Source organism: Ambystoma mexicanum, chromosome 2p (assembly GCF_040938575.1).
Source record: "Ambystoma mexicanum isolate Mex_15411 chromosome 2p, UKY_AmexF1_1, whole genome shotgun sequence".
Taxonomy (NCBI): Eukaryota; Metazoa; Chordata; class Amphibia; order Caudata; family Ambystomatidae; genus Ambystoma; species Ambystoma mexicanum.
Window position 1 is genome coordinate 18,665,717 of NC_090923.1, and position 17,544 is coordinate 18,683,260.

General features: G+C 44.4%; 1 protein-coding gene across 2 annotated transcripts in view; it reads right to left on the minus strand.

Moving 5' to 3' along the window:
• LOC138566148 (zinc finger protein 583-like) overlaps positions 1 to 17,544 on the minus strand; it is a 211,739-nt gene that overhangs the window by 151,379 nt on the left and 42,816 nt on the right. For both annotated transcript variants that reach the window (XM_069643162.1, XM_069643161.1), the window contains exon 3: positions 8,345 to 8,455. In XM_069643162.1, coding sequence (XP_069499263.1) covers positions 8,345 to 8,455 — 111 coding nt within the window. The remainder of the gene's footprint in view (positions 1 to 8,344; positions 8,456 to 17,544) is intronic.

Sequence of the window (17,544 nt, forward strand, 5' to 3'; positions counted from 1 at the left end):
AGAGTCCCCCAGCAGCTTTGCTGGATTTGAAGGGTTTATTCCTTTTTACCTGCTACGAGTGAGACTCTTTTTCCCACTCTTAGGCATCTTTGCTATGTGTGTTCTAGGCTATTTTTGTGTTTAATGCCTATGGGATCTTTTCTCTCACCTCCATAGGAACCATCTTTATTCACATGTGTCACACAGCAGCCTCCGTGCCGTGACACAGGGGTGCCGTAGCGACCCCCAAACATAGACTCCATACCCTGGGACGTCCCGCTCTCTAAAGTTTCTGGCTGGTGGCAGTGGTTACTACCGAAAAAATTCAACCGCAAATATTTTCCTATGGGATTTTCCCATTGTTCGAGGCTAATACTTTTACTGACAGCCTCTAACATACCGCCGGTTTATTTTATTATTAACTTTACTCCGGTAGGTTTTAATTGCCAGAACTTTAATATAACTTCTTTCTCGAGTCTCACTCTATACTCCTAACCCAGGTCGGGGATCCTTTGTTCGCTCTTTTGGCGGGCTTCTGCCAAGAAGCCCTCCTTTCGGCGTCTCTGAGTCTGGGGTGGATATGTTGTTTGGGAGGGGGAGTAGAACCCCCTGGACAGAGTTGCCACAGCAACTCAGGTCGCACTCTAACCTGATAGATAGGGTCTCCCGCCAAGAAGACCACTCCACTGTGTGAGTGACAGCTAGGCTGTATGAATGGGTCTCTTTCTGCATAAAAGCAGGGTCCCGAGGACTGGAAGAGCAAGACGTCGCCACTGGAACTACGGAACCGAAGGGGAGAGAAGCCACAGACATCTTCAGCATCTACACCACCGGTGAAGCCCTGCCGGATCGTCTCGCCACTTTTCTTCCACACGATGAGAGGAGATCTTCAGCGGAAGAGCCTCCTTCCTTTGTGCTGGTGGGGTCAACCAGTTCACCTACCGCTTCCTCTGACCTGCCTTGGTCGAATCGACAGTGCCCCGCATTTGGAGACCGGATTGCCAGGCAGCTATCGAACCGGACCGGGATTAAAAGGAGCGTACCTTTTAAACTTCGTTTGGCAGCACCGCGGCTGGTTTCATCCCTGGGTAGTGCAGCAACTCGAACCTTCCTCCACGACGAGAGCCTATCTTCCTCTGCTGGACCCCTCGACCTGCAGGAACTACCAGGAACAACCGCCACCACAGGAGCCACTTCTTCACGTTTAAGGTACATTGTTCCGCCAGGCCGCCCTTTTTCCGTGGTAGCCCTAAAGGTGTTTTAAATCCTTTATCTACTTGTGGGGTCGGCAGCCCTCTCTCTTAACATTGTCTTTCGCCTTGCATCTACCTCTTCAATATTATTTTACTAAAGACTTGACTGCAGTTACAAGAACATTTTTGCTCCTAAGCTCTTGGTCCTGTACCACTCACTCTGGCTTAGACCTATTGACTCTGGCTGATTTGTTAGATCTGCTCTCACTAGGTTGGTTTTCAATGAGAAATGTGTTGATGCACCTAAATCTTCTAAACCCCTCTTCCTTCCTACTGTTTTAACCTGTGGAGTGCCATTTTGCTCAGTTTTCATTCACTTATCTTTCTGCTGAAGTGTTACTGTGCATTACTAGTTCACAAAACTTCAAGGAAGTGTTACTAGGGGGTGTCTGAAGATATTTCGGTTTATCTTGTGCTTTCCCTCCCTTTCGGGAAAACTGTTAGAGTGCCATTTGTAGTTGGTTTTCACTGTGCCGTTTTGCTCAGTTTTCACTCTACCGCAAACTTGCCTTCAATTGAATAGGGCGTTGTATATACACTTTTCCTTGACTGAATTTTAACTTACTTTACCAACTGTGATTATGTGCTGACTTAGAAGTGTATAAAATAAATATATATTCTCTTTTTGATACAAAGCTTTGGTCAGTGTTTCCTTGTTCCATAGTACTGTGATACCTACTGTGTAAACCCTGAATACTGCTCATCTCCCTCTTGAGATAAGTCTGACTGCTCAGCCACAGCTACCAACTAAATCTTTGTGGTACAGACCAATACCAAAGGGGATTTATTGCTCTCACCTGTAGTCCTAATCTAGTGTAGTGTTCCCTAAGGGAACTGCACTTGATTCTGCCTAACATTCACCAAAAGGAAACCATGAAGAGCTGCACTGCCAGAGCTCCAGGCTGGACCCAAGTGGCAGAAAACCAACAAACACACAGAAGTGGTAACACAAGGAATAGGAGGCCCTCTTACCCCATACAGCATTTCCAGCATAACAGTGGGGCACAAGGAGATTAGGGAATCCTTTAAAAGTCCCAGAGGGAGTAAGGTCGATAATGCTGCAGCCTTTTGGCCCTCACCAATAGAGTAGCTTAGACAGAATTTGGAATTATTAGGTGGCAGGAGCATATAATACATCAATGGACAAGTTAAGCACCACCCTCACCATGTAGTCTGATAAAATAAATAAATAAAAACCCTTTAACTTTTTTGTAGGTGTGTTTGTGTAGTGCAGAGCGATGTAATGCTAGTGTGGGGGCGGGGTGTATGGTACGTGTGCATGAGTGTATCTGAACCATTTCAGGGGGGAGGAGAGTGAACCAGTGAGTGGTGTGCGGTTTGTTTGTGGCATGCGCGGTTGTGGTTGGGTATACAGTGTTCGTGTATTCAGTGTGATGTGTGTGTTTTGGGGGCATTGTGTGAGGCAGAGTGCAAAATGTGCACTCTGCACTTTGAGTATAATTGACTCTTGGAGAGTAAGAAATGGTGTTGTGTATATGTGTAGAATTCAAGTGACATGCGACTATTTCTAGCTAGCTAGTAGCTTTCAATTCTGTGCTTGATACGTTGCTGTATGGACACGGCAGACCGCTGTGTAAACGTCTCACTGTTTGCAAAAAGTTGCGGGATATGCAATGTGGAATGCAAAGTGAGCTCAAAGTGAGCAGTCTGCAGTACAAAGGGAGAAGGCGAAAGGTAACGCCTCTCATTGCCTATATGGTTACAGCTACGCGACAGTGAGTTGGGCGAGCCCTGCTAATATGCGGTAAGAGGAAGTGGCGAGCACAGTTTACAAAGTCAATTTCAATAACATTGAGAAATAGCATATCTGCCTTATAACGCTGAAACTTGACATTACCATAGAACTGCTGGTTAAATTGCAAGGTGGGGGCATGCAAGCTGGACGGTGACTGTTGACAGGATTGTCATTGAACTATCCCAATAGTATCGAGTGTCTGCTCAAGAGCGTTATCTACTCGTGGCCGGCGTGAGAGGTCTGTGGATCTGCCAGGATCTGCCAGGAATTGGTTCAAACAAACTATATAGCTGGTAGAGTTGTTTCTTTTCCGGTCTATAAGTTTATCCCGGTGACGCGCCTGCACAATGAAACTACACAACAAAGAAAATTTGCAGCAAAACAAAGGGAACCTCAAATCAAACACCTGTGGTGGAAGAAACATGGACCAAAGCCGCTACGACAAAAAGGTCCATCTGTAGCAATTGAAATACACCATGAGCCGCTGGAGCCTGCAGCGACAGCGGAAGAAAGTGCATGCACTACAGCCTAGAGGGACAAATTATAGATCTAGCAAAGGCATTGGTAGAAGCTCAGTGAAGAACAATATCTTGAACTGTCATCTGCCTTCAACAGGGTGGTAAGGAGTGTTTGCACGATGATAAATTTAAAGACATAGAGGCACACAATGTAGCAACAAGCTTTGCTTTAAAAATTCTGTTAAACTGTACGCATAACATAGCTTGCCAAGTACAAATAAATGCTGAGCTTTTGACTGGTCTGGGGAATAATAGCCTGAAATTTGGATTGTTGGGTGTCGCTAGTCCTAAATGACAGAAACAACCTCCTGAAGCCCCGATAAATGAAGAGACTAGGGCTATAGCGCCTGACAATCTAGAATCCACAAAGGTGGAGATACTGATGGGCAGCGATGAGGAGGAAGAAGGCGAAGGGGACACTGACAAAGGATGCATAAGGTGGCTAGTAATGCCATGAAGGTTCCGCCGGAAAATGAGAACTGACTGAAATGGAGACTGTTGCCCTGACGGCCAAAGGGCAGCGTTCATCCAAACGTGCCAGGAAAATGGCGGCTCGGAAAGCTAAGAGGAATGCAACAAAATCAGGGAACCTCACAAGTTGGTTACTTAGATCCGCTGCGGGCAAAACTAAAGTATGTGTTGCCCCGCAAGTGATGGAAGAAGTCTCCTCTGAAAGTTCTATGGATTGTACGAGATTGTCTTTTGTCTGCAGTACTACCTCGATGGAATCTAATGGCTATGAGACGATGAGTGGTCCTAAACCAGGATTAGTGGTGCCTACGCCTAATAAGGTCTGTGGAAAGAATATGAAGGCAGTCTCACGAGGACCAAAGAAAAGTGATCTCCCCCAGAAATCATTCACCATCAGGAGATTGACTAAAGAGAAAAGAAAACGATAAACAGAAGTCATTTGATGGAGACTTTCGGCTATCACCTGCCTTTGAGGTTAATTAAGTGAGTGAAGATTTCAAATTTGTGGAACAATGTCAGAGTTTGATTACTAAAGTCCATTGTTATCCGGACGAGGTAGTCAGCCTAATTAGATCGTATACTGATGAGCTTAACATATGAGGCTGTGAGTTGGATTGTGAGTGGATGGTAAACCTGCCAAAAAAGACCAAACTAATTAATACTGTGAAGTATGATCTGAAAGAAGACTGGAAAATTGGGCCAGAAAGAAAGATCCAATTCTGGTGTGACTGGAGATGCCCATGTAAGATCTCACTGGGAGTGGTGGTGTTCTTTTTTGCCCCAATGATAAATATCAAGATGATGTTAAAATAATTTCTTGGAATATTAGAGCGCATAGACGCCTCTTCCAGGATGAGGGGTCTATTCATTTGATAAGCAATGCATCTATAGTCTTTCTTCAGGAAACATGGCATATGACCCCCCCCGGCCTATTTCCATAGATATACTACTTACTGCTGGATGGCCGGGAGAGTACAAAAGGGAGACCATATGGCGGATTAGCAATTTTAATAGCCAATGATATTCCCTCCGAGGAATGCCTTCTTGAAGTGCCTAATCAAAATGTATTGGGGGTAGAAATCCAATTGGGAGTGGAACAAACAAATCTAATTAACCAACATCTATGACCCTCCCGGTGATGATTGTATGTTGGGGATCCAACTTAGTGTATATGAATATGTTGTAGATTTGCTGAGGCAACAATGTTGATATAATAGCTGATGATCTGAATGCCAGAATTATATTAAAGTCTCTTCTAAATCTGAAAATAGTCCTAATGGCAAAAACAACTTGAAAGATCTAAGGTGGAAAGCTTTTCTCCATGAAACTGATCTAAAGATGGTCAATGGAGTAGGAAAAAATTATAAACCTTTGGCTCATGCATGGTGTAACGGTCTGTACTCATCCACGTTGGATTATATATTTGCTAATATTGAGATTTTTTCTGTATTTCAGAATTTCAAACTAGTTTCAATGAATTCAGTGAGCATGCTATTATATGCACTAGATTGGCCCTTGATATAAATAAAACGCGATACAGGGACAGGATTGGTGCACTAAATGAGAATTCTGCTGGTAACAGACTAGGATAGTCGGATAGAAATCTTGAAAAGGTTGCAAAATGGAGCAGAGGCCTCAGAAGAGAAAATAAATATATGGAGACGGCTGAGGAGACAGTACTGTGGATATCTTCGTTTACGTATGGCTTTATGCCAATGGGGGGGATTGGGAGGGGGGGGAGAAGAAAAAAAAAAGAAATTGCTTCCATGAAATTAGGGTCCAAACTAGATAGACCTTATGATAAGATTATAGCAATAGAAAAGAACAAGAAGGCTCAGGCATTCAGAGCTATAGATCGCCTGAATCTGAATCCTGAGGCCGCCTACATTAGAAAGGCTCAAATAAAAAACGGGTATCGGAGGAAGAGATACTTTATGTCTGAAAATAATGTAATAAGGCAAAGTATGATCAGAATATTGCTTGATGGCGATTCTAGAAAAATGTGGGCTAAATATAAAATAGTGACTGGAGGCGCCCAGGAGAGTCATCTGTAATATTGATTAGACTACATTGGAAACTTTTCTCAATAACAAATTTGACGGTAACAATTTTCCGTTGGAAACGAGTGTTACCAGAATTAAATATCAAATTGGAGGACATAATATCCATTATTAAAAGAATGAAATCCTCATGGGCCCCCGGGCCCAGATGGTCTCTGCAACATGATTTTTAAAGATAATCCCGACTTCTGGGAAGATAGGTTTCTGATGCTGTTTCATAAAATAATAGCCACTGCGGTAGTACCCGAATCTTGGAAGACATTGCACATTATTCCAGTTTTCAAGAAGGGCTCCAGACTTCTTCCAGAGAACTATCGTTTACTGGCTATGACCGATGTTACCAGCACGGTATTCTCTACGTTAATCCTTAAAGAAATGAATCTATGGATAGCAAGTAATAATATATACAGTCTATTTCTAACTATCTTTATAAAGGGCTGCTCGACAAATACGATCACAAATTTGTTGATTGAGGGAGCAAATTTAAAAAAAAAATGTGCCTTTATACATCTTATTTTTTGACTTTGTCAGCTTTTGACACTGTAGATTGAGCCTTCTTATGGAATAAATTGCAGAAAATGGGCATGCCGGACCACCTCTTGTATGCTTGCAAAATGATCTATAAGAACAACACGACAAGAGTTAGATTGAATAATTGTGGCAAGCTTTCTAAATAGATTCCCATCAGAAAAGGTGTTAGACAGGGTTGTGCACTTGCGCCAACCCTCATTTATTGCTGATTTTGGAGGGATCTTTGTAGAAAAATGCAATGCATTCCCAAAAATAGGAGATAATAAGGTTGGCTGGTGCGGTTATGCGGACGATCTAATTATGGATAACACGTATGTCGGGATTGTAAAAAGTGCTCTGGAGGTATGTAAATATGCAGAAAGTAACAGCCTAAAGATTAATCTAACTAAGGCCCAGGTTATGCCTGTTGGTTTGAAGCGCTCTGGCAGGAAGTATATTGATAGTCAGCTTGGGCCTATTATTAGAACAGAATGCTATAGATGCTTGGGTTTTGATGTTTCCTTTGAAAAAAGAGAAATCTCACTGCACAACAAAACAAGAAAGTTAAGGCATTGTCTACTATGGCAGCCATTGGAATCTTTCTAAAAAAAATTAAATCTGCCGGGAATTCATTATCTGGCATACTGAGCATTTACAAGCAAAAACCATCTGCTGTGTTCTTGTACAGCCTGGAACCGCCCGCTGACGAGTGGGGAGAATGGGCAGATCGTTTGGAGGGGGTGATATGGAGAAGAGTCCTGGGTTTGACCAACAATACCCCTAAGGCAACCACACGCTTAGAATTCGGATTGATCTCTCTGGCTGAAATAAATAGTGGAAAACTGTTTATAAGGATTAGGTTTGCCAATGCCCGATCCTTAATGTCAATTATGAAAAGGGCTCTGGTAGAAATGAAGTGCGATGCTCTACAGATGTTCAGAAAGATGTGAGAAATTTGGTGTCCTCACTGGGAAGAAGGTGAAGGCTCCCTCCTTAAGATCTGTGCAGACAAGTGGGATTGGGTCGTAAACCGCAAATAGATAGCAGGGATTAAATCACTTAATCTATAAAGAGCCCCAAGCCTATTTTAAGATACTTCCCTTGCCATCAGTACAAAGACTATTCTTAAATATCTGGCTTAACAGGCTGACGGTTCTGGAAATTACTGGAGCTTGGATGGGGCTATCTGTTGAAAAAAGAACCTGCAGAATATGTAATGATGAGAAATGCAGCGAGACAGCACGACATGTACCTACTTATTGTCCAATGTTGAAAGCTGTGTACGAATGCTGTGTGAATAAGTAAGTCACTGATCTTGAGGATATTGCTAGTGAAGTATTTTGGATGAGAAACCTGTCCGGCTATAATCAAGGTCTGACGATAGCCATCACACAGGTTTTGTAGAAAAACATCGTTTAAGAAGCTTTGATGCGGACGTTAAACTGGTTGAGATTCTTTAAGTTGCAAATTTGGCTTCTTAGGTATTATTACTGGTACTCTGATTTGTGCATTGCTGTTCTGAAATATTATTAAATGTATGTCTGCTTTGTTAGACAGTTTATACTATTGGAAAATGTGTGCACTTCGTTATGAATTTGTATATTTTATGGTTTCCTTGATCTTATTTATCTGTTGCTCTTTATTTCATTCATATTTATGTGTAAAAGTGTATTTTTGAACTATATACACAAAAACATTTTTTTTTTAAAGTAGCTTTCAATTTGAAATGTGTACCACTGGTATGTGGTAATGAGTGTAAACGGCAGCTGGCGTGTGTCATGTAAACAGCTCACTCACCTGGGAAATTATTGCCAAAGTCTCTCCGCTCACTGTCCCCGTTGTCTGTAGGCATCAGTTCTTCCTTTTCTTTAGTTATCAATGAAAATACAGTACTCGCAATAAGAGGACCTGTTAATGGAAGTACAAAGACATCAATAATTCAGGTACTGTTCTTCGTGCGACAAAGATTTCCAAACGTTCCACTATGTAGCCAAACTTCGGATGTCAAGATGAAACTCAACTAGAACTCTTTTTGAAATACCAGAACTGGTAATATGGCAAAGCATTTGTGGTAAGTCAGATATAGGAGATGGACAGGAAGACAGGTTTCAACACAACTTTTTATTGGAAATAAAAAATTAAAAGAAAGCCCTACCACTACATTGAGTTTCCTACTCTGAAAAACAACAAAAACGTGTGCTCGTCAGGATGTGGGACAAATGAACTCGGTCCTCCATCAAAATCTATGCTACCACATTATCTGTTCTACCACTAAAGAACGACCGAACAAATGAAAAACAATCTAAGTTATGGCATAGAATAGCATAGTAGTCCCCCTGGGTTCACTAGGAAGTGGCTGGTTTACTGAACCCCCACCCCCAAATCAAAGAATTCTCAGACATTCCAATGAACCAACAAATGTTCTTAACAACAAAGTCTCTCCCAGCTCACGCATGGTGGCGGTGGTGGACAAAATACACAACTAATGTCTCTTACCGTGCATTTAACACAAAAAAGCTTTAGCAGTTAGTGTTTGTTTCTATAGCGCTCCAAACCCGGAGGTATCTGGGCGCATTACATAAGCTTGTGACTTCTTACATTACATTGTTTCAAAGATACAAGTATATACAGGTTACAAGTCAAAAGAACAGAGAATTAGACAATGCAAACAATATACAAGTCAAGAGAGCAAATTGGGCAATGCACGGAATATACAGAATACAGGACAGCAATGCAAAGAAAATTAGAAAGTACAGTGTCACAGAATTACAAAGTATTTAGACAACTAAACACAGATGTCAGGAGAGAACAACCAATACTCCAAGATCGTTTAGAGATCTTTTATACTATGGAACACTATGCCCTTAGCTTTAAGATCCGAACCCTCCTTCAGTTTTAAGAAAATAACCAAAAGTTGGCTTTTAGCCAATTTATGGTTTAGCCAGCTAAAAGCCAACTTATAGCTACTCCACCCTGTTTTTTAAAAGTTATATGTAGGGACCTTAAGGCAGTTAGAATACACTGTCCTAGTTGGTCGTGCGGATATATATTTTTAGTGAATTTGTCCACCAGATATTTTGGGGCTGCATTAGCTAGACATAAATGAATAAGGGTTAATGATTTAAGATGTATTCTGTCATTAACTGACAGCCTCTTGGTATTACATCTAGTCATATAGATATGTTGCGATCTCCGTAAAAATAACGCTGTTCTTAGAGCGTGGTTCTGAAAAATTGGTAATTTATTGAGGTTTTGAGGCCAAGGTACAGTGCATTGCAGTAGTCAAGTTTAGATAAAACTAAGGCTCTGGCTAGTGTAATGCAGCTGGCCGTGGAAAGGAAAGGTTTGCAGGCAAGGATAAGCTTGCAGGTGTAGGCTGTTGACGAGGCAGTGGCATTGACTTGCCTTTGTAAGTTAAGAGCCGAGTCGAGGTGGAAGCCCAGCGTTTTCACAACTTTAGCAACTTTGATGTCTATGCAATCGATGTCAAAGGATTGGAACGTATTACTTAATTTGATGATATTGACTAGTGCTCCAATTAGCAGGAGCACTAGTTATTCGTTATTTCGTTATTCAGACAAAAGACCGTGTGAAGCCATCCATGACTGGATAAAGTATCTTGGTCTTTAAAAAAACACCACTTTCTGCTGGTTCCCGTTAGGATATTCCTGGTTTCTGCCTCGTCTAGGGCAGGATCTTACTCAGCCTGACTTATGTCCAGTCTGTGTTTGCAGTTTCTTTCAGCCCTTCCTGTGTCTTGATTTCCTACCGTTATTTGAGCAAGCAGAAGCCATGGGTCTTGGCCTCAGTGGTCTCCTATGCCCCCTCTCATTCCCTACGCTCTGCTGATCTCTTTTTACTCTGTTCCCCCACCTCCTTGTGCCTCTTCTCATTTCCGCTCCGTCCAGCTCCATGCCCCCTACATTGTTATTCCCTTCCTTTCACCATCTGCTCCATGTCAACCTATTCCTCCTTCTGTTCCTCCTTAAAATCACTCCTCCACCCCACCCCCCCGGACTCTCCCCTTCCTCCTCTTCTTTCTCCTCCCCACCCCATCTTCCTGTTCCTTTATCTTTCCCTGTCTCCCCTATGATCTCCACCATCCCTACTACTTTCTTTTTCTCCTTCCCATACCTCCCCTTCTCAAATGCAAATTGTTCCACATGCTGTTTTTCTGGTTTAATTCATGAATATTTTATTGCTTCTAGGTTCCATGTTTGCTGTTTTCCTTGTTGTTAACTGTAAAGCGCTTTGGAGTAAAGCGCTATATAAACAATAAAATACAAAATACAAATACAAATGATTAATGGCTCCCGGTCACCAGTCGTAATTCATGCCAAAAACAAATCGAGCACAAAGCTAGCACGTTGCATCTTAGTGACTGATCCACTCTGCCTCGAGCATGACAAACACAGCCAGGAAGCTATACTGAGATTCAAACACCTTTAGGAGACAACTCTGAATCGTTGCACAAATATACACTATATATAATGTAGTTTAATGTAACTAATTATTTCCTAAATGCGTGTACGTTTATTAGGCAAGCAGCAAGAATAGCGAATAGAACATAACAATCCTAACCGTAAAACGATCATATAAGCTATGAAAATGTTGGGTAAGAACAATTAATAAGTTATTCGAGTTTAAATGCATGGAAAACACGTTTCTCCAGCACTCCAGGGCCAGTCTAAAGACAGCTCGAGCAAGCGCCCTTACACTCCCTTGAAAGAAAAATTGCTCCAAGAATGTTGGCTTCCTCTCTATGAGCGCCGTTCCACTACCGTTGTATCTCCTCACCCCAGCCCTCTAGAATTAGGTGTGGCTGACACCATCCGCATGCGCTGCTGACCAGGTGTGTGTCCCTGGCTCTTGGCTAGCAAGGTTTCCACGTCCGTTCCTATAGGTGAACAGGTCCCTTTCTCCCCTCTGTATCAGAGTTAAGCTCTGCGTAACTAGCATTCTCCAACTGCTAGCTCAGGCGGTTCAGAAAGAAAGTTAGGAACACAACTAATCTTTTTGCTCACGTCTTCAGAGATTTCTGCACCTTCTCTTTGAACTCTTTAGCTAAAAGTGGTAGTTTGGAATTCTTTAACGTACATTTTGTGAACTCTAGTGCCTGCAGCCTGAGAAAGGCTGTGAGAGCAGGACATGGCCATTGTAGCCTTCTGTTCAGGAAATCGCTTTTACGTCACTTCACCCATGTGTGTAGCAGGCTGACATAGAATTCATAAAGGTTGGACACCAGTCCCTTAGTTCATTCAGCAGTTACGAGTTTAGCATTTCCCTTCGGCCCTTTAGGAATCCATCTTCTTTGATCAGGTTTGTGCAGTTTGCTTTCCTGATCCACCATGTGGAGATGTATATTATAATTACAGAATTGTGTTTATTCTCAGGGGCCATGTACATTCTAATGCGCTGTTCTGATGGCACTATGACATGAGTACGCCTTGTGCCTAGTCTGCTACAGCCATCCTGGACCCATGGATTTGAGTTGTCATTTTGGACGAGGTCATAATTATAAGGGCAGGCATCATATTCCCTGTGTTCTTCTAATTATCAGCTCCAACAGCTCCAGTCTGCTTGGTCCGCTTTGGTTGTGGTTTCTCTGTTGGTATTTCTGAACCCCTTCTGTGGTCTTCTAAATGTCTGTGGTGTCTGTACCATGGGGCTGTGGGCATGCTTCACCGTTCTCCACCCGCTTTCTGTACAATACAGTGTATCTTCAACTTAAGCGGTGTGCTTCAGTTGTGGAGGTGGTCTCCGGGGGCGTGCACAGACCCGCTTACTTGTCCTGGCTCCAGACTGCACGGTCGGCTGCTTGACCTCGGTTCTTTCCTCCTGTCTGGTTGGTGCAGGTCGCCAGTACGTCTTCCTTCTCAGGAGTAGTTTCCTTTCCTGGTGTTCGCAGGCTCAGTGGGATCTTTGCCACCAGCGAGGATGTGCTCTGTGGGCTGCTTTGGGTCCCTGTCCACCACACCAACTGTGTAGTGCTCCTGTTCGGCTCATGCTGAGTGGGGAGGACTTCCTTCTTTGCTCGGCAGAACAAGCCTATATTTCATGCCTCAGCTGGGCTCTCCTTCTCTTGGTGTCTTGGAGTGGATGGCAACATCCAATTGGTTCTAGGTCAGTCAGAGACCAAGCCATCTACCTGGAGGTCTGCACGTGAAACGCTTCGGACTTCGCAGTAGGAGAGATGGAAAGGAAATATCTGCTTCAGCAGCCCTTGTCCACAGGGAGGGTCACCCCCAATGGGATCCCACTCGGCATGTCATCTAGGGAGGGTACTGCATAACGGGCTCACTTCAATTCCAAAAGGGGGTGGCTCCCTCTTGGGGCGAAGGGGGGGGGAATTCCCTAAATATTTCACGCATTGTATCAGAAATATAGTGGTTGATGAATACATTTAGAGACATGTTTTACACAGGCTAAAAGTGTTGACAAAGTGCAGGCGTTGAATTAGAGGTCCAGGCTTTCAGAGGGAATCGCAAGGCTCCACTGTGGACAGTTAATCGATGTGTGCTGTGATGTGTGCCGTGATGTGTGTGCCGTGATGTGTGCATGCCTTATTAACCACATGTATTGAAGAATGTAATGATGCAAAAGGATAAGCAGACTAGGGAGTGAGCCAAGATGCAACAGGACCCTTTTTCTGCTTGCACAGGATAAGGAGTTTATAAGGATAGGAAATATGAACTCTTGAAACGAAAGCCCCCTCCAAAAAAAAAAGAGTGTTCAACGTCAAGTTCTGTGCTTTGTCCAGCTCCAGGCTTAATTTCAGCTTCTTCCTCCAGTACAAAAAAGTTCCACAAAAATGTCTTGAAGCTGTCTTCCCCACGTTCACACAGCTCCAAGCAATCCAGGGGGGGGTTCTCTTCCCCACGTTCACACAGCTCCAAGCAATCCAGGGGGTTCTCTTCCCCACGTTCACACAGCTCCAAGCAATCCAGGGGGTTCTCTTCCCCACGTTCACACAGCTCCAAGCAATCCAGGGGGTTCTCTTCCCCACGTTCACACAGCTCCAAGCAATCCCGGGGGTGCGCGTCCCCACGTTCACACAGCTCCAAGCAATCCAGGGGGTTCTCTTCCCCACGTTCACACAGCTCCAAGCAATCCAGGGGGATCTCTTCCCCACGTTCACACAGCTCCAAGCAATCCAGGGGGTTCTCTTCCCCACGTTCACACAGCTCCAAGCAATCCAGGGGGGTTCTCTTCCCCACGTTCACACAGCTCCAAGCAATCCAGGGGGGTTCTCTTCCCCACGTTCACACAGCTCCAAGCAATCCAGGGGGTTCGCGTCCCCAAGTTCACACAGTTCCGAGCAATCCAGGGGTTCTCTTCCCCCAAGTTCAACACAGTGCACAGTTAATTTAGCTTTCTGGAGGAATGGTCATCTTTCAGGCTTTCCAAGCATTCACTTGGCTTTCCTCCTCTTTATTCACTTTCAGACTGATGAGGCAAAATGACTTCAATCCCTTTATTTCTTAGAGAGGCAGGGGGGCTCCTTTTCCCTAAGGTTCTCGTCAATCAAGGGCTAACCAGAATATCATGGAACCCTTACAAGGCCTTTTTGGTCAATAGTAACACGGAGCTGCTATTGGTAACCACTTCCCTAGATTGGAAAATTGATACTTTTAACATTAATCGTTTTGATTCATTTTTGGGGAATCTTCTCGATTAGGCTAAATCCAAATCAAAGCCCGACCGGTGAAACATGAACATCAGTTTGATCGTACACTGGGGTGTAAAAAAGAGGGAACCGAGGGAGAAAAACAAAAAGGTATTCAGGAGCAGCCACAGTTTTGATCTAATCACTCAGGTGAAGGAGGTCAAAAGGGTAAAGCATCCCCATCGTACCTGGCACCACTGGTATAAAGGGCTACTCCTGCGAAATGATGCCGAATGTATAATGGATTAATTATGTAAAACCACTGCCACCTCATTCTGGGGGCTTATAAACCACCTGGGTAGAAATCAGACTGACTTTCAGTTAAATCTAATAAGGGAACAACAGTGCGTGTCCTATTAGGAGTCAAATATCCGGCAGCCTTCCTTGCTAGTTGTTCCTCCCCCTACATTTTCGGATTCCGATGTGGATAAATGGAATTTGCCAATAGAATTTGAAGAAGTGTGGAGTATTATAAAAGCTATTAGCACTTCTATGGCACCATGGGCTAACGGGCTCTACAATATGCTCTCTATCCCACAACAAAAGCAGAGTAAAGTAAAATAAAAACATCCTTGGAAGACCACAAGACGGCCATTGGTGAGAGACGACCCCCGCTGGGGATCGCAGAACCGCCGCACCATCCCTCGATAAGAAGTGGGCTGGAGAATACCCCCGGAAGATCACCAAGGCGGCCGCTATGGGAAGCTGCCCCTTACGAACCTCTCACGAGGCTGGTTGTGGTGCCAGAGAAACAGCAGAAGCAGAAGGGACGGCGAGCGGACTGATAGCACTGCGGCAAAACAACGGAAGAGAGGGGCGCGCTGCAGGGAGCACGACCCACCGAGTAAGTACAGCAAGTACGCGGCTAGGAACCTGCAGTGGGTAGCAGCAGCCCAAAGGCACGTACGTGGGCCTAAGACTACGCAACATCCTCGTAGTGGAAGGTGGGACGGGCGAGCCCAGCGGTGCTACCGCTTTCGCCCTTTTGTGTGTGTGTGCTTGGAGCTTGGACACAAATAGCACATAAGGGCTGCATTAGCGCTGTGTAAACGAAGTAGCTGCCAGTGCAGCCGACACGTGCGTATGGAGCCCAACATTTAACAGTGGCTGGGTGGTGCATCTGAAGCACATGTGAAACTGGTACTGAAAACACAGGGCTCGGCCAGCAGCCAGATCGGTCTTGCATCACTGACCTCACTTGTAGGCTAACTTTGGGATCACACCGCGTGCTTCCTACGGTCGATTGCTAAAGGCGCCGTAGACATATTACCCCAACAGCGTGCCACCACCTAAACCAAGAGCACCGCCGTGCACGATCATCGCCCCACTCCTTAATTATAGGGACAGGGACACAATCCTCAGACTGGCGAGAGAACATGGCACACTACACTATGAGGAGAACCGCATAACTATCTACCCGGACTTTTCAGCAAGGGTACAGGCAAGCAGAAGATCATATGAACCGGTCAAGAAACTCCTGAGAGCACGCCAAATACCATATGCCCTGATATTCCCAGCTAAAAGGAGGATACAACATGCAGGAAGGGCACACTTCTTTGAAACCCCAACTGAGGCCATGGCCTACGTAGAATCTTCAATACCCTTAACCCCTACTGAACGCAGACCCGATCAGAACAACAGACCACAACCTGCGGACTAGAGACGCTACCAGCTGCTTGCACAAGATGCATGCATATGTCCTTTACAATGGTCAATCTGGTAATTTGAGCTAAGTGGGCGGCCCATATACCGTTTTTTAGATGGGTTGGGGCCCAATCATGGCAGCTATGTGACGCAACATGGCTACCCCAGGAGAACTCCACAAGTTTATGAGGGTACATCATCGAGTTGGGGATGATGAGGAGGGTGGGGGGGGGGACGAAAGGGAGATGGTGGTTGCACCACCGAGGCCGCACCAATGCGACCTCCATGTGGTGGACAACGACCTGTTAAACATTTTAAAGGTTTTAATTTGTATAGTCTGGCGGATGAAAGCATCACTCAAGCTAAATGTAATCCCTCTAGCAATAGGTACACAAAACCATCATGGGCGAAGGACGAAGAATCAAGCTCCTGTCGTGGAACGTCAGGGGACTCAATAATCCCACAAAATCCAGAAAAACTAGTACCCACGTAAACCAGACTTCTCCCTAAATAGTAATGCTACAAGAAACACACGCACAGGGGCCTGGAAATACTAACGTACTATCATCCTGGGGTAAACAAAGATATCACACCGACTACTCCATTCAGGCTAGAGGCGTGTTGACAATAATACAACCCACACTGGGATTCCAGACTCACGGACACAAAACTGACCCCCAAGGAAGGTTTGTGATTGTCTGGGGGGAACTGGCGGGTAGATCCATCACGTTAGTTAACACGTATGGCCCTAATATAGACGACCCTGGCTTTTACCTGAACATCCTGGAAATACTCGTCTCCAGGACGAATCTAACATCATATGTGGAGGAGACTTTAACTTAGTCCTGGACACACGACTCGACAGATCCTCCACAACCACTAGGACAGCAACTAAAGCGAGCACCACTGAGTCAAATTTTACCACAATTATCTTTAATAGACGCATGGAGAGAACTGCACCCCGAGGTAAGAGAATACACATGCTACTCCACAATACACGATTCAGAATCACGAATAGATTATTGGCTGCTCTCTGAAACCCTCTGATACTTTAGATAAATGTGAAATCCGATCACGTGCACTATCAGACCACTCCCCGGTGGCACTAGAACTCATATTTAGAGATTCCCCAAGACCCACAAAACGCTGGAGACTGGCCTCCAATATATTGAAAGAACCCAATGTAGTCGAGCCTTTACATATTGAAATAGAGGAATTATTTGCCAATAATGTAGGAATGGTTAATAAATACTCTACCATCTGGGAAACCTTTAAGGTATGGATGAGGGGGGCATTAATATCCAAAACAACAGGCTTGCTGAAATCTGTATGACAGGAATTGGCGGATGTCGAGAGTCAACTCCGGAATTTGGAAATTTCCTACAGTAAACACCCATGCCAGAACAACCCTAGCAGAAATAAATAAACACATGAAAGAGTTCGACGAATTGGCAACCAGGAAAATCCAATATATCGCGATCCCGGCTCGGGCACGCAGATATGGAGAGAGTAACAAAGCAGGTAGATCACTAGATAACTCATTAAGGCCGACCGACAGCATACCCTAATCACAAGTATCAACACAGCACAGGGAGGGGTAATAACTGGAGAGCAGGCCATAAATACTGAATTTACGAAATTTTATATGAACTTGTATTCCAACCAGGACGTAAAGTCGGAGCTGGAG